A 27508-nucleotide genomic window follows, 5' to 3' on the forward strand; every position below is an offset into this window, starting at 1 on the left:
ACCCACATTAAACCCATCATGCAAATGTAAAACAGATGAGGACTTAACGGTACTCTAAAGTAAAACAATTGATTTTATTTGAACTGAAATGTTTTGTGGTTGAGGTCAAATGCGCCTAATATTTGAGAAATTATTCTGGGTTTTGGTGCCCTCGAAAACAACTGCATGTGACTCAAATGTATGTATGTATGTTTATTTTGCAATTAACTGTTCATTTTATACACATATTAATACTCATATATTAATAATCTACTTTAAAAAAAAATAACATGGATATAAAAAATTTCGTAAACAATCTTTCTAGCAACAAAACACGAACAGTAATATTACAGTAGTATTAATACTGAATAACACTGTAACAGTAACTGAGAAGCTAGACTGCAGCAGTTGCATTTTTATGAAATATGACACATGGTTTCAGTAAGGTTTCAGTATGAGTGGATTGATACACAAACCCAAATTCATGAGAAAATGCAACTAGTTTACAAACTGCCGGTTGTGTATGAATTTGTACAATGGAAATTGTATTGAAATGTAAGATAAAATAAAAAAAAGCATTTGGGGAAAGATAGTTTTCAAAGTAATACATTACAATATTGGATTACTCCATAAAAAAAGTAACAAATTATCTACTTTTGCGTTACTTGCTTATTAGTTTTTTAATAACAAAAAACCCATTATTATATTTTTGGCAATTTTAAAGGCTTTTTCTCACCAAAAGTGCCTCTGTACTTACTGTACTCTGCTTCTCTCAGCATGGGGACAGGACATCTGTTAGTGAATAAATTGGAAAACAAAGTAACTTGAGTTACTTTACTAGTTATTTGGAAAAGTAATCTGACGACATAACTCGTGTTACTTGTGATGTGTTGCCCCCAACACTGGTGATTTGTATGAAAACATATGATACAAATCCATGCGAGTTAACCTTCATTTACGAATTGGCATGAAAACGTTGCATATACAGCTTCATGGATGACATAAATATCTGAATGCTGCAATCAACCAATCTGAATCCATAACAATTTTATGGTATACTTAAGGCACCTTGAACTACTGTGTATATGACTATGGTAATCCAGCAGTAACATGATATAGCACCATCTGATGCTATCACTGTACTGTATACAGTACTCTTTTGTAAGAGTCCGGGTCGTTCTTGTCATGCTGGAATGTGACTATATACAATCAGCTTCTTTTTGCTACCCATTTCTAAAAATCATGGGTTAGAGTAATTCTTGTCAAGTGCTGCTGTCTTGTTAAGAGCCATAAAATAGACCATATTTCATTCATCTAAACCATAAAGCAGCACATTCTTCGCCTCTCTCTCTCTCTCTCTCTCTCTCTGTCTCTCGCTGGCGCTGTCAGATCTAGGTCAGTCGATGCTGAAATCCCTCTGTGAGGCACATTGCACCTCAAAGGGCATCAGCTGAGAAACTCTCACTGCTCAAGACATAAAAGGACTAAAATCCCTCATAGCATATGGACTCCCTTCTGTCCGACTCTCAAACACAGAGAGAGATTTGATTGGCCTTTTCTGTAATCAAATGAGAAATCTCATCTGACTGTGTTTAATTGTCTTCTGCTTTTCTATTCTGACTCACTTCAAGTGCCTCAAAAGTACTGTGACAGCAGAAAGGAATTATTTTTAAGTTGGCATAAAAATAGAACAAATATCCATTTTAAAATATATTATTTTAGAAAACTCATCACTGACAAGACAGTCATCACTGAATACAAAGCAATAAAAGAGGTCAGATTTATTAAATCAAACCATGGCAATAAAACAAGCTAAATATTTATTATTATTATTATTATTATTATTATTATTATTATTATTAAGTTATAGTAAGAATTTATTTCTGTAAATTATTTTTTTTAAAATGTGTTTATTATTATGCTATTTATTTTAATTTTAAATATTGATAGCATTACTTTATTACTATCAGTGCTAGCTATTATTTGCATTTATGCTTTAACAATATTGTATTCTATTTAGATTTATATATACTGGTAATATTATTTTATTACACCTATTATTATTAATGATTTATTGTCCTTCCATCCATCCATTTATTTAATAAAGATGTATTATAGTATTCTATTTTCATGTATTTGTTTTATTTGAAATATTTACTTAAAATGTATTATATTTATTTATAAATACATACTTATTATTGTATGATCATTTATGTGTTTTTTTATTAGTACTGTTATTTCATTACTATCACTAGTACCTGTTATTTGTATGGATGCTTTGATAATATTGTTTGTTTGTTTATGTAAATGATAAATACATTTATTATATTATTACCACTCATTTTGCTTAGTTTTTTTTAAATACTGGTACTATTACTATGACTGTACTGATTATTTATAATATTGTGTAACTTTATCAGAATTAGCGTTTATTTCGTTTTCATTTATGTATTATTTATTATATTTGAATTTATTTGTTTTTTATTTAAATTATTTTTTAATTGATTATACTTACCCTTTAATTTATTTATCATTAAAAAGTATTATTATAATAATTATTATCAATGGCATGTGTCACTTTGATCAATGCTTTGATAATAATAACATGCGCTTTTTGAAAGCCAGCACAGGGAGGGCGGAGTCAAGCGGTTGTTCCCATGGTACTTTGCGCGCAGGTGTCATGGCGTCTCTCTAGGCAGCGTCAGTGCGGGTGTTTATTATTCTTAATAAATCGCTTTGAATCTTTATCGTATGTGTGTAACAAATCTAAAGGATTATCGGATTTTATTTAAAACATCTACAGGACGCGTCGAAGCCTTACAAAGGCAGTATATTTAGTCATAAACTAAGCTACGCTAGCAGTTTTGCATGAAGTGAGTTCATGAACTCACACACGCTCTTAAAAACATTAAAAAAAGAAGCTCGTTAAGTTACCATTACTAACAGATTTTAATACGGAGACTATGAGCACACAGGTAATATGAACAAACCCTTTCATGTTTTAGGTCTTACTGTGTATATATAGTGATCAGAATAATGCTCGAGCGTGATATAAATATGTTCATTCTTCTGTTTTTAGTACAGTATACTATTCAAGCAGGAGCATGGTGAGTCCACACACACACACACACACACACACACACACATGCTTAGTCACCTGTGATCACCTGAAATATAGTGAGCTGTCTATCTAGGCTGCATATTTGGGCACAGTCAATGAATCTGTGTGTTTGTGCAGCTCATGAAGATGCCATCTGGACGGCAGCATGGGGTCGCAGCGAGAAGGACGGGTCAGAAACCATTGTGACAGGCTCTTTGGACGACCTGGTGAAAGTGTGGAAATGGTAAATCGATAAATGAAGTGCAATAAACAGTTATTGATTTAAAAAAGTGTGTCTGATCTTACGGCACTTGTTGTGATGAGCTCGCAGGTGGGATGAGAAGCTGGAGCTGCAGTGGACGCTGGAGGGTCACCAGCTGGGCGTGGTGTCGGTGGACATCAGTCAGAACGGAGCCATCGCCGCCTCCAGCTCTCTAGACGCTCACATTCGGCTCTGGGATCTGGAGACGGGCAAACAGATCAAGTCCATGGATGCAGGCCCTGGTGAGCTGCTCGCTTGTTTGTCTATTAATCAGTTGTTTGTTAGTGAGTCTAATCCAGGGTTATTATTATTCACTGAAATTAAAGGTAAAACCATATCACACTATTTCTAAATCAGAATCAGAAAGAGCTTTATTGCCAAGGAATTTGTTTTATGACATAAGCCTCCAGTACACACAGAAAAAAATAAATATAGTGAAATAACACTGAACTCTTTCTATACTGTTTGCAGTTGACGCCTGGACGGTCGCCTTTTCTCCCGACTCCAGATACATTGCCACCGGCAGCCACCTGGGCAAGGTCAACATCTTTGGTGTAGAAAGTGGGAAGAAGGAGCACTCGCTGGACACCAGAGGAAAATTCATTCTGAGTATCGCCTATGTAAGATCACACAAGAATCTCTGTCTATCTGGAAAAGTGGTACATAAGCATCTCAACAATCGTTTTTTATATATTCTTTTTTAAAGTTCTATATGAACAAAAGTTTGGAGTTGCTAAGATTAAGATCAATGCTGGTCTTTGAACATTTCCGATTATCATTGTTGAAAATCATTGTTCTGCTTAATAGTTTTGTGCAAACTGTTTAAAAAAAACAGCATTTATTTTAAATATAAATCTTTTGTAACATTATAATTGTCTTTTATGGTCACTTTAGATCAGTTGAATGTATCCTTGCAGAATAAATATCATTCCTTTCAGACAAAAACATCTTACAAACTCCAGAAACTCTTTAAAGTGTATATCGCATTTTCATTTGGAAAATTGTTTTCTAAAAATATTAGTTTCTTTAGAATATGTTCTTGTTCATCCTGTAGAAAGGTTGAATTTGCCGTCTTGCTGAAATGCTAAATAAACAGTTTTATTAATAAATTAACCCCATTAATTAAATTGAAACATTTTTAAAAAGCTTATATTGAACCTAAATCTTTTAGTCGTGCTCCGTTCTAAAATATTTTACCAGGAACAAACCACTTTATGAGTGTTATTGCTAATCCAAGTATGAAAAAAAAAACATATGAATTTGTTAAAAATAGTGGGTAGCATGTAAATAAGTAGCAGTGTAACAGTCAGCTTCAGTGTTTTAAAAGAAACTGATTTCCCAAATGACAGTATAATAACACATTAGAATGAATATTTGAGAAAATGCAGATTTTCCATAAAATACAAAGTTTTCCAGGCCCTAATAATTGTCTCTCTCTCTCTCTCTCTCTAGAGTCCAGATGGAAAGTACTTAGCCAGCGGTGCTATAGATGGAATCATTAATATCTTTGATATTGCGACTGGGAAACTCCTGCATACGCTGGAAGGTGAAAATCATCTCCCACATGATTCAGGCCGCCTTTAGTTTCCTCTATTAAAATGCTCTGTAGACGTTAGTCTGCTAGATGCATTCAGGCTGATTATGGGTAATGTGAATGTGGTGGAAAAACCTGTTTGCGTCTCTGGCCGTCCCTCAAGGGTCGTAAACCAGAGTGACTCCACTTTTCCTCTGTCTTCCTGCGTCCCTCCATCGCTCACTCATCCCTTTCATTTGCTCCAGCAAGTACAGCTGGAAATAATGTTAAATGTTAGATGTAGTGCATTTTTTATTCTATTATACTGGCGGTCAAAAGGTTGGAATAATTATTATTTTTTAAGTTTGTTTAAAATATTATTACACTTTAAAAGAACTGTTTTAGGTTTCAGTATATTTAAAAATTGAATTTATTCCTTTTAATGGCTTTTTTTTCATGATTCTTTGATAAACAAAGTTCAAAATAACTATATTTGTTTGAAATATAAATATTTTGGAACATTTGGAACTTTTAAGTCTTTTTGTTACATTAAAATCAATTTAATTTTGGTATATGGTATAATATTACAAGTAATTATAAGTAATTGAGACTTTTTTTATTTCTCACAATTCTGACTTTTCTTCTCAGAATTGTAAGTTCATATCTTGCAAATCTGTCTTTATAACGTGAGTTTTAAAGCCAGAATTGCCAGACATAAACTCACAATTGCGAGTTTTAAAGTCAACGATTGCGAGTTATAAAGTCAACGATTGCGAGTTATAAAGTCAGAATTGCAGTTTTTCTCACAATTGCTAATTTATGTCTCGCAATTTTTTTTCTCGCAATTTCGAGTTTATATCATGCAATTCTGATTTTATAAATCACAACTGGAAGATATGAAGATCTTTTTTTACCTTTATTTATTTTTTAGTGGCAGAAATGGGCTTCCATAGTTTATATTAAAACAATTTGAAACATTTGATTAATAATCAGAAATTTCTTGAGCAGCAAACCAGCATATTAGAAGGATTTCTGAAAGATAATGTGACACAGAAAACTGGATTAATGATGCTGAAAACTCAGCTTTTCATCACAGGAATAAATTACATTCTAAAATATATTACATTAGAAAATTAAATATCATTAAATTGAAATATTTTTCACTTTCACTGTATCTTTGATCAAATAAATGCAGCCCTGATAAGCGTAGGAGATTTTCTTTCAAAAACATAAAATCATAATTATTCCAAACTTATGACCAGTAATGTATTCTGTAATGCTTTAATAATGTTTATGCTACACTATTATATAGACATCTTAAAGGTACAGTAGCCAAATAGTGGGATTAATATAAAACATGCTGCTTTTTCTTTTCAGGGCATGCGATGCCTATCAGGTCTCTGACTTTCTCTCCAGACTCTCAGCTGCTGGTAACCGCATCAGACGACGGATACATCAAGATTTATGACGTGTAAGTTGCAAAATTGCATGCATCTTTGCCTCCTAACACATTTGAATCTCACAGTCTGATTGTGTGTGTGTGTGTGTGTGTGTCACAGGCAGCACGCTAACCTGGCCGGCACTCTCAGTGGTCACGCATCCTGGGTGCTAAATGTGGCCTTCTCACCTGACAACACACACTTTGTGTCCAGGCAAGAGTTGATGCTCTTCAGATGAATGGAAATTTGAAATGTAGTCTGTGTTCTTAACCATTGTTTGTTTCTCATTAGTTCGTCTGATAAGAGTGTAAAAGTGTGGGACACGACCAGCAGATCGTGCGTGAACACATTCTTTGATCATCAAGACCAGGTGAGAGAGGTTTCCACAGAAATATTGTTTTCAACATTTATGAGAAAAAAAAAAGCAAATATTAGAATGTTGCATTGAAGACTTGAGTAAGGATCCTGGAAATTCAGCTTTGCATCACAGGAATAAATTACATTTGACAATATATTACAATAGAGAAAGTTATTTTGAACAGCAATAATATTTAACAGTTTTACTGTATTTTTTAGGGCATGCTTATGTTCAAATGTGCGTGTATTTGCAGGTTTGGAGTGTGAAGTACAACCCCACAGGCTCGAGAATCGTGTCTGTGGGTGATGACAGAGCCATCCACATTTACGACTGTCCCATGTGAATCAGTCACAGCCTCTCAAGACCACAGCATGTGTGCGAATTATTTTATTGGCAACCTCAACATGTGTACGTGGCGATACAAATAAATGTTCTTTTTTTAGTTGTTGCCGTTTGTTGTTCTGGAGTCACACATTCATTGACCAATGATGTTTGAATGGTATTTTTATTAAAGGATACATATTTTATTATGAAATGTATATTCATTACTGAGTTTAATTCCCCGTAAAATTTCCTGATCTTTCCAGCTTTTTCACAAAACTGATCGCCGTCTGCCCTCTACAGGACACTAAATGTTACTGTGCCAATTCAGAGTGCCTGGTTTGGTCTGTATTATAGCGGTTGTGTAAAAAATTAATTATGATATACATAAAGATCAAAGGCAGATTTTGTTTGAATGTTGAACCCTTTGGAGAGCACATGAGCAGCACTAGATAAAATAAAAACCAGAAACAGTTTCATTTTCTTGTAGTATATTTAATTCACTCTCCAATGTGACACACATCTCTAGTTAGAAACAATCTTTTAGACAAAAATAACTACGGCAGTTATTTTTCAAATATGAAGCACATTTACAAAACATTTGAACTAAAAGCTTTGGCCCCAAAACACTGTTTGCTGACGGTTAAAGACGAGCCATGATACGAACACAAAATATGATTCTCAAATATCATTCAACACAACATGATTCTTTCTAACTTTTCTCACAAGGCTTTTCACGTCAAGTCTAACCCTGGTTAAAGGCCACTTTAAAAACTCATTTATATGTTTTTAAAAGATTTTAACAATTTCCCAATAACTACACTTGAACAGCATTTTTTTCAGCCTGAGCTGAGACCTGAGCTTAATTTATAATTAGTACATTTGTATTCGCAAATGTACAAGTTTCCCAAGTCTTTCAAAATGAATTGCCTTATTTTAATATGCACTGATATCTCCAGGAAATGCTAGTTACATGTTTAGTGGATTCTTGTCTCATTAAATATACATGAGCTTTAATACCCATGTGTAAAAGTCATAAAAATCTTAAAAATATGAAACTGGATTATTAAAATTAGACAATATTTGGGTTTCAGAAGACAGAGCACTAATCCAAACAATATTAATAACCTTGCTGCAAGGGTTAAAAACAATCCAGGGTTTCAAGTGTGAAAAGCCATACATGTCAATCTTCTTACCATGTAACCGATGTGATGATCTCACTTCCTGTCAGATGACGTGAAGAGCACTGCTTGAGATTGACAAGAGCGTGTCAAAGTCACCATTTCAAAATGACTGTCACTTCAAAATCTCATATTCCGGGCGAAAAGCATAAATAAGGCGTTTCATGACGTCTCACTACAAAATACAGGGTCGGACGCACTCAACGGAGTTCACAGAAACGGAGAGATTTTTATTGCCTCCAATTATTGCCTGGTCCTCATAAAACGTGAAAATAATAAAAGGCTGAGGTATGTGCGTTTTCACCAGTGTCTGCTGTCCACCAGCTCGGGCCGCAGACTGAGTCTCTTTAGTGTCTCGTACCCGATGACGATCATGACCGACGTGGGCAGGGAGGAAATGATGCGTGCAGACAGCCCCTTGGTGAGACCCCACACGCCCTCTTCAGCCAGGAGCTGCTTGAACGTCTCCATCACAGACGAACGACCTTCGACCTGCAAACACACACAGTGCATTGATTTTCATTGTTCATTGTGCAGCTTTGCTCTTTTGAAATAGAAGTGCGGTTTATTGTAAGTATAGCAAAAAAGATCATAGTTATGAGCAGATTACAATACTAATACTATTAAGCAACTTATCTTTCTTTACTTTACTTTATTCAATCTTATCTACTTTACCTTAAAGTTAACCTCATCAGTACACAGAGGTTATTTACATATAGAAGTCTTCAAGTTATATACCGTATTTTCTGGACTATAAGTCACACTTTTTTCCATAGTTTGGCTGGTCCTGCGACTTATAGTCAGGTGCGACTTATTTATCAAAATGAATTTTACATGAACCGAGAGAAAACATTACTGTCTCCAGCTGCCAGAGGGCACTACACTGTCTACAGTCTACACTGAAAACATAGAGTGCCCTCTCGCGTCTGTAGACGATAATGTTTTCTCTTGGTTCTTGGTTCTAAATAAATGCGACTTATATGTTTTTTTCTCATCGTGACGTATTTTTGGACTGATGCGACTCATACTCAGGTGCGACTTATAGTCCGAAAAATACTAAAGTAGTCTGCTAACTACATTAATACATCTATTAATCAAATCTGTAATTCTGTTTTATTGATAAACTGCTACAATTTGTTTTCTCTTTTAATTAACATTTTAGTAATTTAATGTTTTTTTCCCATTTTTTTATGTCTATAATAGTTCTATTTAAATTTATTAGCTTTAGTTTATATGGTTTTAGTTATTTTAGTACTTCAAGTTAACCTACATATAAATTAGAAGAAATAAGTAGAAGAAATGAGAAACATTGGGAGTTATTTTAATGCATTTAATTTCAAATAATGTTTCAAGTATTGTGTAACTATAACAACAACCCTGATTTAAATAAATGTATTTGAAACCTTTTAAAATGACGTTAAATAAATAAAAATAAAGAATATGAGCATTTTGTATACTATTATTCAGAGGTTTGGTGTAAGACTTTTTTCTGTGAAAGAAATTATAATTTTACTAAATATTTCTGTTTCAAATATGCAAATATGAATATTGAAATGAGTTATTTTGCACTTCCTATTCATCAAAAAAAAAAAAATCCTGAAATAAATGTTTTTCTGAGCAGCAAATCAACATATTAGGATGATTTCTCATCGACACCGGCGAAGAAAAAAAGATAATTCAACTTTGCCATCACAGGAATATTTTTACTACATTTAAAAACTACATTTTTAATTGCAAATACATTAAAAATATTACTGTTTTTACTGTAAAGCGGTATAGGAGAGCACAAAAAAAAACATCCTACTGCCTCAAACTTTTAAAAGATAGGGTTAACCACCAAGATGAATGACAGCAGGTTATGGGTGATTTTGCACCTGTACTCGGGCTCGGACCACGTCCATGGGGTTGGTGAGGGTGGAGGCTGTGGCTGCAGCCATCGGTCCCGCCACGGCCTGCAGGAGCAGGTGTGGACAGTCCACTGGAGCCAGTCTGGAGAGCCGCTCTGAAAAGACACAGAGAGAGAGAACTTTATTATCACTCTACATGTACAAAGAAACTCTGGTGGGGGTGCCTTCTTGATTCATTCAGATAGTAGTGTACCATGTACAAATCTGCACAAACATAAACACTTAAAGATATTACTATTATGCAATATAAATCTACATTATACGCTATACACAATGCAATATACACAATATTCTATACAACACAGTACACAGATGTGTGCAAAAAATAAACACGATTTATTTTGTTTTACATTAACATCACTGCAATTAAGCAGGAAGTACTGAGGTGGTGTACCGTATTTTTCGGACTATAAGTCGCACCTAAAAAAAGTCGCATCAATCCAAAAATACGTCATGATGAGGAAAAAAACATAAGTCGCACCGGACTATAAGTCGCATTTATTTAGCACCAAGACCCATGAGAAAACATCACCGTCTACAGCCGCGAGAGGGCGCTCTATGTCTTCAGTGTAGACCACAGGAGCACTGAGCAGCATAGAGCGCCCTCTCGTGGCTGGAGACGGTAATGTTTTCTCTTGGTTCATTTCTCTCGGTTCATGTCAAATTAATTTTGATAAATAAGTCGCACCTGACTATAAGTCGCAGGACCAGTCAAACTATGGAAAAAAGTGCGACTTATAGTCCGGAAAATACGGTAGTTGGCATCTTCACCATTATATTTCAGATTTTACGCAATGAAGTACAGCACAAAGTGGTGACTAAAGGCAGTGTGTGGGGAAGTGATTGAGGTCTGAAGGCGAGCGACTGCCTTGTGGTAAAAACTGTGGAAACACATGAGCCCACAGGATTCATGTTACCAAGTTAAGAGCGTGTAGCTATCAAATAACATTTCAGTTCACCGAAACTTCAGCAAGCGAGAATATATTGGAGAACTGAGATCAGTGGTTGATACCGTGATGTTTAATTAGTGCTCCTCCACAGACAGAGTTACTGGCAATATGAAACAATGTCTTAGTTGTCAAATTCTGTCAATTTTATCATGAAATTCAAACAACAAATGGCATTTTGGCACACTTGTGGCGTCACAGACCCATGTAGCATGAATCCGCCATTATAATTTATTGAAATTACATTTTATTTTTACCGCTTAAAGATAACATAGCTTGTCACATAACACTACATTTACCTCAGGAAAGCCATTCAATGTCCATAAACTCGACAGTCAGCTAGAAAAAAAAAAGTCATCAGGAGATGAACAATGTCCTAAATACATGCATTAGATATTAGATTTTTAATATTAACTTGCAGTCATCATTATTTACTATATGTTTGAATAATGTCATAAAGATTTTATTTAGGGATGCACTGAAATTTCGGCCACCGAAAATGGGCTTTTCGGTTTTCGGCCGATAGACTTTTATCACCGAAACAACACGGCCGAAATGTTGTGATGACGCAAACAGAAAACGCGACCTGCACGTGCACCTGCATAGCGCAGACCACGAGCTCCACGCGACATTCACTTAACACCAGTGAGAACATTCTCTCTCTTCGTATTCCTTTATTCGCAGCACTAAAGCGTCTCCTAACAAAGAGATTAAGACGGACCACGAAGTGAAAACTAAGAAAAGTACAGTCTTATAGAGTCTGTTAGCACACGTCTCACTGAGATCTTGTCGGATCCTCTGCACTTCATCGCGAATGTGCTTGATCCGCGTTATAAAGACCATTACTTGGATGCGGAAATAAGGGAGCGCGCACGAGAAATGATCCAGGCTGCGCTGGATGCGGAGAACCCGCGTGGAGACGGAGAAGCGCCAAGCGCAGGAGACAGATCAGAGCGCAGAAAAGACTCGTCTCTGCACCAGATGAGTGGCATGCACCATCGTTGTCTGATATGTTCAGTGGAATTCTGCAAGAAAGAGCCTCAAATAATAATAATACGTTGGCTATTTTGTTCTTTAGGCTACTATATATATATATATATATACACACACACACACATACATAATATCAGATTGTAGCCATATTTATGCTAGATTTTCTGCTAGATTTCTGCTTTAATTTGATAAAAATGTTTATTTATGCCCTGGCCCTATTTAAATACACTCTCTCAAATATTTCTCAAATGTCAGGCAGATGACAAGCTCAACTGCTCAACAGCTAAATGGTTAACTGTCTGAAGTCCCCATCCCCAGAAGTGATAATAGTCTTGACAACTGGAGAAGTAATGCATTTTCTAGTCCTACATAGAAAAATTTCAAATGCACTTCACCTAAATGCACTTTGTTTTTATGAGAGAACAGTTCATTTTAAAACCTTTCTGCAGGCCAGTAGGCCTGTACATTATTATTAAATATACACATGAGTGGGATACATTTTTTGTTTGAATTTTATTTTATACTGTGCATTGTTGCAATGTGCTTAATAAATATTTGCATCATTTGTAATTATGTATTTTTATGTTTTTTTTTTTTTTAAATAAGTTATGTAATTGTAATTATCTTTGAAACTTTAATATTAATTTATGCAATTGCAATGTCTTAATTTTAGTAAAGTTAGTACACGGTCATAGCAATAAATGCAATGGTACTAATAATTGGCATAATTTCTTTCGGTGTTTCGGTTTCGGTTTTCGGCCTTGGTTTTCTCTTTTTCGGTTTTCGGTTTCGGCCAAGAATTTTCATTTCGGTGCATCCCTAATTTTATTATGTAGTATATATTTAATGAATTGTATTACCTTTCAAAGATACTTTCAATATTATACATTAACTCAGAATTTCAAAGTTGTAGTTGTATCTCGGCTAAATATTGTCCTGACAGTTACTACAGTTATACATCAACAGAAAGCTTATTTAAGCTTATAGAAGAAGCATGAATCTCAAAAAAAAAAAAAAAAAAGACCCATGTGATTGTCTTTGTGGTCCAGGGTCACATGTTTTCCTTACCTGCGTAAAAGTGATAAAAAGGCCACCAGATGGCGCTGTTGGGGATGTAGGTGAGGAGGGACGCCACATATCCACGATAAAACCCCCGAAATCCATCGGCGTGAAAAATCTGCACCACAATGTCTCTGGTCTGGCCAAATGTCACCTTCCTGGGCTTGAGTTTGAAGCGTGTGAGCTGACAGCCCTGACCCTGCACCATCAGCTGCTGGGACACCACGTCGATGGGAACTGTGATGCTTTGGGCCACCAGCGAAGCCGCGCCGCCCGCTACTAGAGACTTGATCGTGTTATTGGACGAGTAGCAGGACACGTATTTCCTCACCAGCTCGTAGGTCGTGACGTAGGCCTGACCTGAGATCAGTGTGAACGTGTTGACCATGAACCCTCGGTAAAGGCCACGTGTCCCCTCGGCCTTCAGGATCTTCCAGAAGGCGTCGAAGGTGCCGTTATAGAGCGACTTCCCCTTCTGGACCTGCAGTCTGGTGCGGATCAGGGTGAAGGGGTAGACAGCGGCCCGTGTGGTCATGGTCATGAAGACGCCCAGAGAGTAGAACTTCCTCTTGTCCAGATCCTCCCATTCGATGATCTGAATGTTGCGCTTCATTGTGGCCAACGAGCTCACACACAAAATCACGCGCGCACACACTCGCTCTGCTCCCGCTCGACCTGAAATGACAAAATCACAAGAGTTCAGATCTGAAGGTACAGAGTTCAAAGGTCACGTGACTGCGGGGTTATGTCAGAATCATATGCTCTACAAAGATAATTTCTTGACATGTGTAAACAAAAAAGCAGATACTGAACTTCTGAAATATATGAAATATGCAAATTTTTACATCCCAGCTAAATCTTTTGTTATATAAAGGTTTGTTTTATGAATGAACCTTTCAAATGCAGTTTATGTATAGATTGTATTGTTTTACACTTGATTGATTTTCAATCTTAAACATTAAACAGTACACTTTAACGGGATAAAAATATATTTATAAGAAGTTAACTGTGAGCAGTCTGAGCACAAAACTTTTTTTATTCAAATAAAAATAAAACAACATCTATCATAGAAACATAATGAATAAAAATTATTTAATTTTATAATGTTAATCTAAAAGTAATGTAAATTTCAAATTTTTTCCAGGATTATACCTGTCAAAATAATAATAATAATAATATTAATAAATGTTTGTTTTTAAATTATATCTTTATTGTTCCAAAGTAAACATTCAGTCATATTTATAGCATCACATTTGGAAAGAATGAACCAGAAAAATAGCGCTTGGCAAAACTGAATTAGATTACAAATTAAATACCATCAACAATAATAAAAATTAAATAAAACACATTTTTATTCACAAAATTAATGTAGTGCTTAATGTTTCTAAAATCTTTTTATATTAATTTCTAAATCACTAGAATGCCACACTTTGCACTAAATTATACTTCTCGAAAAAAAATAAAACAACATTTTTAAATGTTCTCTGTTGTTTTAATGTAAACATTATTATATTCATAGCATCATATTTAGAATCAACCAGAAAAATAGTGCTTGCCATTTCAAAATGAAAAATATTTAATTACTAAAAAAATATGTAATACTTTCATATTATTCTATAAATTACTAAAATACCATGTGGTTAAACCTGTCAGAATTAAAGTTTTTAATAAATATTTATTTTTAAATTACACCTCTGTTGTGCCAAAGTAACCATTAAAGAGGAGACAACTATTATAATGTTAATATTATTATATAAAAAGCATCATATTTCGAATTAACATTTAAAACAATGTTTATAACTACTGGGATTTAGTCAATGGAAAAATTGCATTACAGTAGAAATTTGAAAGAAAAATAAAATAAAATAAAAATGTATTCCTAAGAAAAATTTTTAATAAAAAATTATCTTTATTGTTACTGAATTTTTACTACCTTGATGCAGCTCTTTTCTTCATATTTGACATGCATGACCATAAATAGTCAATGACAGATGTAACACACTCTCTCTTCTGTCCTCCATCAGTTATTTGGCTCTGACAGAGCTGAATGTTTATCAGAGTCATTGTGACCTTTTCATGGTGAAACTTCATGGTATCTACTGCACATGCGCATTACACAAGACAACATAGTACAAGACAGCCCCTGAAACAAAAAGCAGCTTCTGTTGTGTCCTCCTCTCACGCATCTGAAGCACAGGACGCTTCATTTGACCTCTCAGACTCACACTAACTCACCCGGTTAGCTCGCCATATCTGCTGTTTCTCCATCCAGCGGCCTCAAGCGGAGCAGCGCGGTCCTGTCACGAGAGAAGCCCGCTATTGTGCCTCAAAAAAGCGCATTCTGCCTGATCGATTCGCGGCCTGCAGCTCCTGATTAAAAAGTTATGCCGATCATGCCTCCTCCACACTTCCGGCGCATGCTCAAACGTCACTGCTGCCTGTTGATTGGTCAGTGACGCAGGAGGAGCTGTTTGATGATTGGTCGATGATGTGTGCCGTACAAGCTTTTATTTATATATTATATAATGTAACTATATCTATACATGAACAAAATCAAGAGAAAGTTGCATTTTTTTATTATTACAATGAACAACGTGCACAAGTTTACATTATTTAATTATGATCCAGCACATTTATTATTATTATTATTATTATTATTATTGTTATTTTGTAATATTCTATTGTCTGTTTTATATGTAATAAATACAGCAAAGTTAAATATTCTATACAAAGTTTAACAATACAATCTAATATTACTTTAAATGTAATATAACACCATTATAGAATATTATGCAAAATATTATATTATATATTTATAACTATACACACACACACACACAATAAGGTACACTTTACAAATAAAAAGTGTTGCAGCATTAATGCTTAAAATAATTTATGAAATGTACATATTGCTGTGAACTTATTTCATTTTTACATGCATATAAACACGAACAACAAGCAAAAATTTTCATTTTGTTGCAACAGTTTACAACAAGTTTACATTGTTTTAACAATAAAATAAAATCAATTAAAAATAAAATTGTTAAGCAAAAAGGGTGTTAATAAAACAACTAAAAAAGCTACTTTCCTATTTAGAAAAATCGTACATACAAAACACTAAAAGAATATTGCTTGAAATAATTTCTGAAACGAAATGTACTAAATGGTTTGTATTTAAAGTTCTGTATGAATATTAATGTTTACACACACGAACACACTTTTGTATGAGAAATGAAATGAAATGTGATGTCTTCCGACATTTACACTCGAAAATACTGTCGATATAACGTATTAAACTTTATAGATAGGATAATTTTGAAAAATAGATCATTTCTATATCTACTTTCATATCCATTATATTAAGATTTGTTGATAAACCAAAAAAGTGAAGAAAAATATATAGTGTAGGAGATACTGTTTGTTGATTGGACGACGCGCTGCGAGATCCTGAATTCTGATTGGAGAGTCCTCCAGGGAGGTACTGTTCGCTGATTGGCTAGTTTTCGTGTGTCAAGCTAGTGGAGTCGTGTTAATATTAGGAGTCATCATGGCGCTCGCTTCATCTCAGTACGGTAAGGGCTCTTTTACTGACAAAAATAACAAATTTATTCTTATTTAAGCTATGATAGAGGTGTATATAACAGGTTATATGCGAAGTCACAACCGTGTGTTAAAACAGCCCTTAACTAATCACGTTTAGAAGGAAAAAAGAGGCGGTTTTGTCGTTAGCAGTGCGGCTAGCAGCGAGAGAGCGTAACATCCAGATCGCGTGCTAACATGCAGCTGAAGCGACCACAAACTGATGTGTATCCAAGCCTAGTGAAATGCTCACCTTTACAGCAACTGTTTTATTCGTATAGGAAGCCAAACAAATTGTCTAGGCTGGCAGCTCATTTAGCATTGAGACAGCCAGTTATGTAACGTACAATGCTCGATTGTTATGCATTGTTTAAAATAATACATATGTAATTTACCATGGTGGTACTGTCATGCTTTCATGCACCATGGCTTCCCCTTGCTTGTGTTCTTACTTTTCTTTAACGTTGTTATGTAAATACTAATGTATATGAATATGGTAATCAACTTTTTAAAAAAATATGTGTAATGTTATATATTTGATTTGAAGTAGTATTACTGTTGTTTATTATCACTATACTATGATAAGAGAAAAGTATTGCTTTTCTCTGTATTTAGCTGTTTATTGTTTCTTAATTTATTATACAACAAATAATATATTATTATGTTTTATCTTAATATGACGTTTTTCTGACTGCTGTGAAACTCTCATAAATGGCCCAAAAAGGCTTAAAAGTCCCCAAAACTGTAAAAACCTACATTGTTGGAAACATTGGGAGGGAGTTTTCCTCAAAAATGTAATTAAGGTCTACAATGCCTAAAGGTTTCTTTTTAGAAGTAAATAGTGTATAATTATAATTAACTGTGTTTATGTCAGTGGACTGATCCTGCTGTAATCTGATTGTCTGTTAAGCGAGAGTGTAATTTACTTTTCCCACCCAGTGTCTCTATCTTCCGTGTCATAAATCTAGATCAGGGATTTGTGTGTTCATTGGGGGCGATGCAGGATTGTGTTCTTTACTGCAGTTTCTGTTTAATCTGAACTCATCTAACCTAATCTAACGCATGCAGCAGCAGCAGACACAGGCTGTGAGTGATAAGCATGTGTCTGTGCATGTTCATCCACCACACATGCAGTCACACGGTGTCAATACACTGCTCTGCAGCAGCACTAGTGAGTTATATCATGCCCAGGAATGAGAATTTGGATCTTTTTATTTAGTGACCTGTCAACTTTTCTGCATGGATAGTTTAAACTCTTGTTTCTTTTTAGTCAGAATTTCTTGAGACAGCATGCAGATATGACTGCAGCAGTGCTAGTGTTGCTTTAACACAGCCTTTTTATCTAGTGTGTAGGGCTTTAGTCTGTGAAAGACTGTTTGATCAAACTGATTCGATCTTCTTTGAATGCAATGCTATGAGAGCCCACCAAATGAATGAGTATTTATTACATCCATGTTGACATTATTAAAATAACATCTATTTCCAACAACTCAAAAAATGTACATTTAATACTTCTTATATAGGCTACTGTTTACTGTCACTTTCGCTCAATGTGTCCTACAGCAAAATTTTTGGTGCATTCCTAAATTAAATGTTGTTATTTAATGCTTGTGTATCTGCGCTGGCTGTGAGTTGGCCTTGTATCTAAACTCTTTGTAGTCAGTCCCACAGCTGTAATTTTGTGCCTTCTAAAAGGGGTGTTAGGACGGAAAAGGTGAAGGCCTGCAAACAGAGGCATTGAAAAGAAGATACTCTCCTTGGGCTATATGGGCCTTGCAGGTGTTGATCTGCTTGAGTTTGGGCCAATTTTGATTCCGTTTGGTTGCAGGTGCACATTACATGTTTTGGTCACAGCCAAACTTGAACCCAGATCAGAATAATGAGTTTTTAAACGCACAAGCCATTCTTTTCCTGTTAGTTACACAAACAACATTCATCAGGCCCAAAATTCTCAATTAAGTCTTTTATTCTGTACAGAACATCCATTCGGCCATCTGATCGACACTCTGCAGAGCGAACAATATGAAGAGCGGCGCTATTTCAACCCCCAGAAGCTGAGAGATGACAGATACGGTGAGTTGCTCAATGCTTTAATGGATTCAATCACGCACAGATGCAAGTGACATCACTTAAACTCAATTAAACTCAATGGATTTCAGAGGCAAAAATAAAGAGATGTAAAATAAAGTCCTGCAAAATTAATATCAGGCTCTTTCTCTTGTAGAGAAACTGCCGTTCTGTATGCGGGTTCTCCTGGAGTCCGCCATCCGGAAGTGTGACGGGTTCTACATTAAGACGGACGATGTCTCCAGTATTTTGGATTGGCAGACGCAGCAGAACCAGGCCGAGGTTGTGTTCTCGCCCGCCAGGGTTCTGCTACAGGATTTTACGTGAGTAATTGATTCAGGCTGCATGCTTTGGGGGGAAAAAAGGAATTGTAATTGCAAAGGTGATTTTCAGGGTGTACTCACACTAGGCGTCCCCCCAAAGCTTGGTTTGTTTAGCCGTCCCTGGCTCGGTTGGAAGAGGTGGGCCAGAGCGTGTTCAGTTGGGCTCGGGCATGGCACGCATTGAGTGTGAGCGCTAACTGGCTGGAGTGCAGAACTTGTGATATGTGCAGCATGGTTGCCTGAACATTTCTGATTGGGAAAAGCGATAGATCTACAATATATTGGAGGGTCGTGAGTTACTGCGTCCCATAGACCCAAAATATTAATAAACCACTAAGTTAAGAAAACGATGCACTCCATTGTGCTGTGCGAGAGCACTTCTCTGCTGCCTTAATGTGCTATCGGAAACTTTTCAAACGTTTCCCACGGATGGAGTCGTGTTCAAAGTTTATGGTCAACCCAACTCGGAAATTGGAGTATCAAAATAATCTCTTGAGTAGTAAATACGACTTCAGAGGCCGTTTATGTAATTTATGCCATGACATGATTAGAACTAAATGCAGCATTTACTCACATTTCACTTCTAGTTATATATTCTATATATAATCGTGTATGTGACGAATAAAAAAATCTTGAATAAAGCGTGCTCCAGTCCAGAAAAGTGCAATGTGACAGCAGGGGAGTGGGGGAGTGGAGAGGGGGGATAATTGTGTCTAGTGTGAGTACACCCTAAAATGTGATGATAAAAAAATGTCCAGGTTTGCTGTGCTTGTTTGTGTCAAAAATTTGCTTTTATATATCAAATATTGTTAGTTACTATTAATGTTACTAAATAAAAATTAAGTTACTTATTAAAAAAATACTATTGTAATGTTTGACTGTAAAATAAAAAATCTAATATTTAAGACAAATATAATTTGAATTAAATTAAAAATGACAATACTAATATTTATGGCTGTCTTTATTTCTTCATTTTAAAAGGATAACATCTTCATTTTCAAACAAACACACTTCTATTTTGACCGAGGAAGCCTTTAAAGCTTCTAATTTGTTGATAAGCCTCTTTTGTTTCTTGTCGAGTATGGGAAGGTGGCTTAGATCGCAATAAATCATATCACAGTGTTTTATTTAGATGAACAGTCCTTTCTTCAATCACACACTAACTGTTCCTGATACATCCTGATAGCCCATTTGTGTTCACAGGGGAATTCCTGCTATGGTGGATCTGGCTGCCATGAGAGATGCTTTAGCTAAACAGGGGGTCGATCCGAACCTGGTGAACCCCAGATGCCCCACAGACCTCATCGTAGATCATTCTCTGCAGATCGACTACAGCAAATGGTGAGAGTGAACGCAAAGGCTAAAGGACGGATTAAGGCAGTATTTATGTTTTAAAACCTGATAATTACAACATTAACATAAACAATGATTATGTCTAGAACTCCTAACGTACACAGTAATTAGGGCGATAATGTATTGTGCTACTGTTTTTGTGAAACATTCCCTTTTTATGAGCTTATCCAGTCACGATGCAACACGTTGTTACATGCATTTGCCTCATTTCTCAGTGCCATCCAGAACCCTCCAGCCCCCACAGACGAGAGTCACTCTGCTGCTGTCAGATCCCCTGCCGGTCGACCGTCTCCACGAGGGAGCAGCAGCGCCGGCGGTCACTGTGCAGGTCAACGACCGGGTCACCGGGGCGGCTGCAGTAAAGCCTCCTGCTCCGACGTTCCCAGTGGCAGAAGCGCAGCAGTACAAATAGAGAACACACCCCTCCTGTGCCCCTTCCACCTGCAGCCCGTGTCCGAGTACGTCTCCCCTCACACACACACACATTAACTCATGAATCTGTCTGCATTCTCTTGATGCCCTGATGTCTGTCTGACCCACACAGGCCTGAAACTATGATCAGAAACCAAGAGATGGAGCTAATCAGAAACAAAGAGAGGCTACAGTTCTTTAAGGTGAGTTTTCAGAGCTTTCTGTGATTTATATTTACACGAAAACAACATAAAATGCATTTTATATCACACTGTGGTTATGAAAAGTGAAATAAGGGAAGATATATCTGGAAGTTAATTTAACTGGTTCGTGAAAATGATTTCCTTGCCTACTAGGTTACATTAGCAAAAAATTGGTGGATATAATTTTTCATTATGAAAAAGATATTGGTTATTCTTTAAAGTAACATTTACAGTCATGCGCAATAAAACCAGGACCATCTGTTACGGAAGTGAAAATTCACAACCGAGGATCAGTAATTTATTTTCTGAAAGAAATAATACTTTTATTCTTATACATATACTTACAAAAGATTTGTATCAAATTTGTTTTTTTACTTTCCATTTATCGAAGAAGCCTGAAAATAAATTGAACCGTTTCCACAAAAATATTAAGCAGCACAACTATTTTTTTTCACATTGATTATCAGAACTGTTTCTAGGGCAGCATATTAGAATGATTTCTGACGACACTGAAGACTGAAGTAATAATGCCGAAAATTCATCTTGACATCACAGATATAAATTACATTTTAAAATATATGCAAATTGAAAGTGGTTATTTTAAACTGATAATATTTTACAAATAAAAAAAATCTTACAGACAACAAACTTTTAATTTTATATTAATGCTTGTTTCTCACTATTTTCTTTCCAGTGGTGTTCAAAAGCCTTTAAAAACATCAACGTAGTTCCGCCAGACATCAACACGGTGCATCAGGTGAATCTAGAGTACCTGTGTCAGGTGGTACAGGAAGGGGAGGGGTTTATTTATCCCGACAGTGTGGTGGGAACGGACTCCCACACCACCATGATCAACGGCCTTGGGATCCTAGGCTGGGGTAAGCATGCTGTTAGTTATTGTGTTATATTTGAACACTATTCTGTCTTGTTTATCTCACTTTGTCTCTCTTTCAGGAGTTGGAGGCATTGAATCAGAGGCGGTCATGTTAGGTCAGCCAGTGTCTTTGACTCTGCCGCAGGTCGTCGGCTGTAAACTCGTGGGGACCATCAATCCTCTTGCCACATCCATTGATATCGTACTGGGCATTACTAAGGTACAGCGAGGTCCTTGTTTCCTTAATGTATAACATCATCAGTGAATTTGCAATCTCTAGAAATGACATTTGACTGATCTGATCTTTGTGTCTCAGCATCTGCGTCAGGCAGGGATCGGCGGGAAGTTTGTGGAGTTCTTTGGGCCTGGTGTACAGCAGCTCTCGGCTCCCGATCGCACCACCATTGCTAACATGTGCCCGGAGTACAACGCCACTGTGAGCTTCTTTCCTGTGGATGACATCACCCTTCAGCACTTTAAACACACTAGTACGGACCATCCTGAGTAATTTAGATTATAAAGCTTCAAGTGTTTGAAGATTTAACTTAATGCAAAACGTTTTTCTTATCAGTTTGCAGTGAGGAGAAGCTTGTGGTTTTAGAAGACTATCTGAAGGCTATCAAACTCTTCAGAAGCTACGGCGACCAATCAGAAGAGCCACAGTATTCAGAGGTTGGTTAACTTAATTAGGTGCTTGTAGAGCGGGAGAGATGGAGGTTTCCCGTGTAATGGCGGCACACAAAGCAACGTTCCTCTCACAAACGTGCTTTATCAGTCATTACATGCAAGGTGAAATGAAAGGCAGTTTATTTGCTTCAGAAATACAGTGATTTAAAAACACCCCCACATGCAGCACTTGTATATTCAAAGCCTGGCGGGCCGCCACAAGTAAAACTATAGCGAAATCACTGACTGACCTTCACATGAGAAATCAGTAACCAAAAAAGCAATAAAAAGCCCCTATAGAATTTCCAAGTTGAGTTAAATCATGTGGTTTCGTAGGTCATCGAGATGAACCTGAGCTCAATTGTGCCTCATGTCAGTGGACCCAAACGGCCGCAGGACAGAGTCGCTGTGACATGCATGAAGGAAGACTTTATCAACTGCCTGAATGAGAAGGTGAAAGCACATATTAACATATTAAATTGGAAAAAAATATATAGGTAGCAAAGTACCCTTGACATCACTAATACCGGTGTATGTTGTTTGTGCCATCCATGTGTGTGTAGGTGGGTTTTAAGGGCTTCCACATATCCAAAGAGAAGCAGGCAACTCAGGTCCCCTTCCTGCATGAGGGGGCCGAGTACAACCTGGCGCACGGATCGATCGTGATCGCTGCGGTCATCAGCTGCACCAACAACTGCAACCCGTCCGTCATGCTGGCCGCAGGTCAGACGTCAACACACCTCTAGATCTGATAGGAGCTGTTTGAACAGTGTTTAGTGCATCTCACGTGTATGTCTGTGTGTTGTTCAGGTCTGCTAGCGAAGAAAGCTGTCGAGGCTGGTCTAAAGGTTAAACCATACATCAGGACCAGTCTGGTGCCCGGCAGTGGAACCGTCACACATTACCTGAACACCAGTGGAGTCCTGCCCTACCTCAGGAAACTCGGGTACACGCACCATATATAAACACACACACACACACACACACACACACACACTCTTTCAATCACTCAATTTCTCACTCAATTTCTCACTCAATCAATCACTCACACACACACTAAGAAAAAACTAACTGGATATAGCAATGAATATAAATGCATAGATAAAATATTATTTAGAAAAAAAAAAGTTTAAAGCAATTTTTTTTACCTTTACATAAACACATTCACCGTTGTCTGGACAAGCATTCATTTTGATGATGTGTTTCAGGTTCGAGGTGGTGGGTTATGGATGTGCCACTTGTGTGGGCAATACAGCACCTTTACCTGAGAGTGTGGTGGACGCCATTAAACAGGTGAGACCGTTTAATCTTATTTCTGTCTCCCTTCCTCTCTCTGATCTGCTGTGTATTCATCTGTCTGCTTGTGTGCAGGGTGATTTGGTGGCATGTGGCGTGCTGTCTGGAAACAGGCATTTAGAAGGACGCCTGTGTGACTGCGTTCGGGCGAATTATCTGGCTTCGCCTCCACTGGTGGTGGCGTATGCGATCGCAGGCACAGTCAGCATCGACCTAGAGACAGAACCGCTGGGGGTGAACTCAGAAGGGAAGGACGTGTATCTGAGGGATATCTGGCCATCCAAAGAGGAGGTGAACCACACGGAGGAGAACATCGTCATCGCCTCCATGTTCAAAGATCTGAGGAGCCGCATGGAGGTACGAGAATATAATAGCACACGTTCCTCAAAAAATATAATTGATTGATCTACTTAATCAGTTGACTCAGGAGAGTTGTCTGTTAATAATGGCTGGTTTGTGTGATTGTCTGCAGAAAGGAAGTACGTTCTGGAACACAATAGAATCTGCTGAATCTGCCCTCTTCCCGTGGGATCCCAAGTCCACCTACATTCGATGTCCGTCCTTCTTCAGCAAACTGGTGAGTATCATGCAGTATTATTTATATATTATTATAGTACTGTGTTAATGTTTTGAAATATATTTTCAGTGTTAATCTAAATAATTTAGTCATTTAATGTTGTTTTGTAATTGTTATTAGTTTTTACTTTTACATTTTCTATTTAGCTTTATTTTTATTTCAGTTTAAGTTTGAGCAATTTTGTCAGAAAAAAAATTCTTTCAAGTTCCAGTAGTTTTAGTTGATTTTTCATGTCATATTTTATTTCAGCTTGATTTCAATTAATGAAAGTGATTCGTAATAGTTTTAGTTAGCGGTAACGACAGTGGTGTTATTTAGATGCAGATCTCCCCACGCATCAGGTTCACAGTATTTTGACATTAACAAGGCTCCTGTTTCTCTTCGTCTCAGTCTAAAGAGGTGTGCACTCCTCAGTCCATTGAGGGCGCGTACCCGCTCCTCTTTCTGGGTGATAAAGTAACAACCGATCACATTTCTCCAGCGGGAAGCATCGCGAGAGTCAGCGCTGCCGCCAAATACCTTCAGAGCAAACGGTGAGATGATTTGGAAAGGCTTCTTCTTAGTATGTTCATATATTTGCCCTTAAAATCATGTAATATAATTTCCATTGCATTTAGCAGTAATATGATTTTTCATTCATACATTTATCAAGATTATTAGAAACTAAGTTCAGTTCCTTTATACATTTGATTCAGTTTGACCCCTCGTGAATTCAATTCCTATGGTGCACGGAGAGGAAACGATGCTGTAATGACTCGAGGAACATTTGCCAGCATAAAGCTTCAAAACCGCCTCATCGGGAAGACCGGACCCAAAACCCTGCACATTCCATCAGGACAGACGGTCAGCGACTAGACTGAACCGGTTTGAACTTGATTCGTTCTCAGTCTGTACACATGGTTTGATGGGTGTTTTCTCGTCACAGCTGGATGTGTTTGAAGCTGCTGAACGCTACCAGAGAGATGGAGTCCCTCTCATCATACTGGCAGGAAAAGAGTACGGCTCCGGCAGCTCACGTGACTGGGCCGCTAAAGGACCTTATTTAATGGTACTGGTCCCATATTCCTGTGGATTCCTGTGTTTCCTGTTATTAGTTCTGAGCAAACACTTAACATGTGGACCTGTCTTGTCTGGGTTATTTAGGGCGTCCGTGCGGTGATAGCTGAGAGCTTTGAGAAGATTCATAGGAATCATTTGGTGGGGATGGGAATCGCTCCGCTGCAGTTCTTGCCAGGAGAGAATGCCGACTCGCTGGAGCTGTGTGGAAAAGAGCGATTCACCATCAACATCCCACAGGAGCTTACGCCCAGACAACAGCTAACAGTACAGGTAGAGCGACTCACAGTGGATAAAACATCAGTGAGATGTGCTCACACGTGGAACACAGTAACAGTGTAGTCTGATTTTAAAAAAGAAACACTAGTTAACTAGTTGATTGTAGTGAATCAAAAGCATTCAGAATAACCAATGTAGTCCAATGCACTGACAGGTGACTCTAATGAAACCGTTCTTCTCAGTGAATCAGAAACACATGTACACAATGTTTTGTAAACTGCCATCATTAAAATTAATATATAGGCATTAAGAGTTATTTAGAGCAATAGCTAAGAAAGAATTTTCTTTTCTGCCATTACAATATTTAGTTACCATATTTTCCGGACTATAAGTCGCACTTTTTTTCATAGTTTGGCTGGTCCTGCGACTTATAGTCAGGTGCGACTTATTTATCCAAATTAATTTGACATGAACCGAGAGAAATGAACCAAGAGAAATGAACCAAGAGAAAACATTACCGTCTCCAGCCACGAGAGGGCGCTCTGTGCTGCTCAGTGCTCCTGTAATCTACACTGAAGACATAGAGCGCTCTCTCTTGACTGGAGACGGTAATGTTTTCTCTTGGTTCTAAATAAATGCGACTTATAGTCCGGTGCGACTTATAGTCCAAAAAATACGGTAACTGTTAACAAAATAGAGAGCTTGCGAATCGAAATTTGTATCCACACCCAGTCCTGCCCTTAATTAAACTGCGATTTGCTTGTACATACTGATTTTTGTCCATGCGACATCTAATGTTTATGTCTGATTTGTTTCCAGACGAGCACAGGAAAGAGTTTCAGTGTCACGGCTCTTTTCGAGAACGACATGGATGTGGCGTTTTTCAGACACGGAGGCATCCTGAAGTACGTAGCTCGATCTCTGCTGCTGTAGCATAATCAGATTCATAGCCACGGAGACGCCCATAGACCTCTGACTAGTACAGCGCCACCCAGAGGCCTTCTGGAGGCCTTATGAACTATGAACGCTGTGCCTATCGTCTGCCGAATCCTCCCGTCCCGGAGGACGTCATTGTCTTGCACTTAAAAACCACAAATGTCCAAGGTTTCGCTCCAGATCATTGTCTCCACTCCCAGACGCGATCCAGTGTGTATATCCACATTCTGGTTGTGCAGTGGGAACTTTGGGCATTTTGTATCGCAGTGCCTGTTAAGAAACCGTTCTCCTGACCTGAGCTCTTTGGTGCTGGATGCGAAGACTGCATGACGACCTCACAGCCAATGGAGGCTTTGCTCTTCTTTCATGGTGCTGATTTTTACACGGCCAATTTGATGGAGCGAAAATGTCCACACGTTCAAAGCTTTCCAGCTTACTGTTGTTTCTTCATTTCCTAGCTCTCGTTTCTGTATGTAAGTCGTCCACATATTGCAGTCACGACAAAAAAAAAGACACACTTCGATTTCATCCGATCCAGTAGAATATAAATTTATTTATTATAATCGTCCATTTAGTGTTTTCTGTTACTGGGAGTATGAGTGCCAGTGATGACTGAAAGGAAGTATGCTCAGCCATAAACATAATATATAACTCTGAGCTCACATTAGAGAGTGACCGAAGGCTGGCTTTGGTACTATCAGTGCTGTTTGCCTCGTTGCGATGTTTGGCTTCAGTCCTTGTGTTCTCTAGGTGAAGACAGTATGCAGCTCCTCAGCACAGGGGTGAATGATGCAGTAGAAAAAAAAAAATTATTCTTTTCTTGGATTATGCTGTTATTGTAAATAATTTTTAATAAATAATGAGATCAGCATGCTGAGTTTGTCCTTTC

At 37.2% G+C, this 27508-nt stretch overlaps 3 protein-coding genes across 4 annotated transcripts; 2 read left to right on the plus strand and 1 right to left on the minus strand.

Moving 5' to 3' along the window:
• The first annotated feature begins 2634 nt into the window (after window positions 1-2634).
• On the plus strand, window positions 2635-7102 carry LOC113043160 (WD repeat-containing protein 61-like). Its single transcript, XM_026202372.1, has 10 exons — window positions 2635-2954; window positions 3059-3086; window positions 3218-3323; window positions 3411-3583; window positions 3813-3961; window positions 4794-4887; window positions 6232-6325; window positions 6414-6506; window positions 6585-6663; window positions 6905-7102. The coding sequence occupies exons 1-10, from the start codon at window positions 2943-2945 to the stop codon at window positions 6992-6994; spliced, it is 918 nt and encodes a 305-aa protein (XP_026058157.1). The 5' UTR covers window positions 2635-2942; the 3' UTR covers window positions 6995-7102.
• A 456-nt stretch (window positions 7103-7558) lies between these two features.
• Window positions 7559-15486, minus strand: LOC113043159 (solute carrier family 25 member 44-like). 2 transcript variants are annotated; one of them, XM_026202369.1, is made up of 4 exons: window positions 15295-15486; window positions 13069-13734; window positions 10028-10155; window positions 7559-8645 (listed from the first exon to the last, which is right to left on the minus strand). In XM_026202369.1, the coding sequence occupies exons 2-4, from the start codon at window positions 13670-13672 to the stop codon at window positions 8454-8456; spliced, it is 924 nt and encodes a 307-aa protein (XP_026058154.1). In that variant the 5' UTR covers window positions 13673-13734; window positions 15295-15486; the 3' UTR covers window positions 7559-8453. The 2 variants fall into 2 exon arrangements, with proteins under 2 accessions (XP_026058154.1, XP_026058155.1); XM_026202370.1 differs by lacking the exon at window positions 15295-15486 and adding an exon at window positions 14993-15253.
• A 1090-nt stretch (window positions 15487-16576) lies between these two features.
• LOC113043161 (iron-responsive element-binding protein 2-like) lies at window positions 16577-27492 on the plus strand. Its single transcript, XM_026202373.1, has 21 exons — window positions 16577-16631; window positions 18616-18711; window positions 18863-19028; window positions 20232-20369; window positions 20597-20839; window positions 20926-20995; window positions 21690-21873; window positions 21950-22089; window positions 22186-22357; window positions 22441-22541; window positions 22872-22988; window positions 23099-23258; window positions 23346-23481; window positions 23744-23828; window positions 23907-24188; window positions 24304-24408; window positions 24799-24941; window positions 25104-25251; window positions 25334-25456; window positions 25552-25737; window positions 26503-27492. The coding sequence occupies exons 1-21, from the start codon at window positions 16607-16609 to the stop codon at window positions 26614-26616; spliced, it is 2934 nt and encodes a 977-aa protein (XP_026058158.1). The 5' UTR covers window positions 16577-16606; the 3' UTR covers window positions 26617-27492.
• Window positions 27493-27508: the final 16 nt, after the last annotated feature.

This window comes from Carassius auratus, chromosome 25 (genome assembly GCF_003368295.1).
Source record: "Carassius auratus strain Wakin chromosome 25, ASM336829v1, whole genome shotgun sequence".
NCBI classification, from domain to species: Eukaryota; Metazoa; Chordata; class Actinopteri; order Cypriniformes; family Cyprinidae; genus Carassius; species Carassius auratus.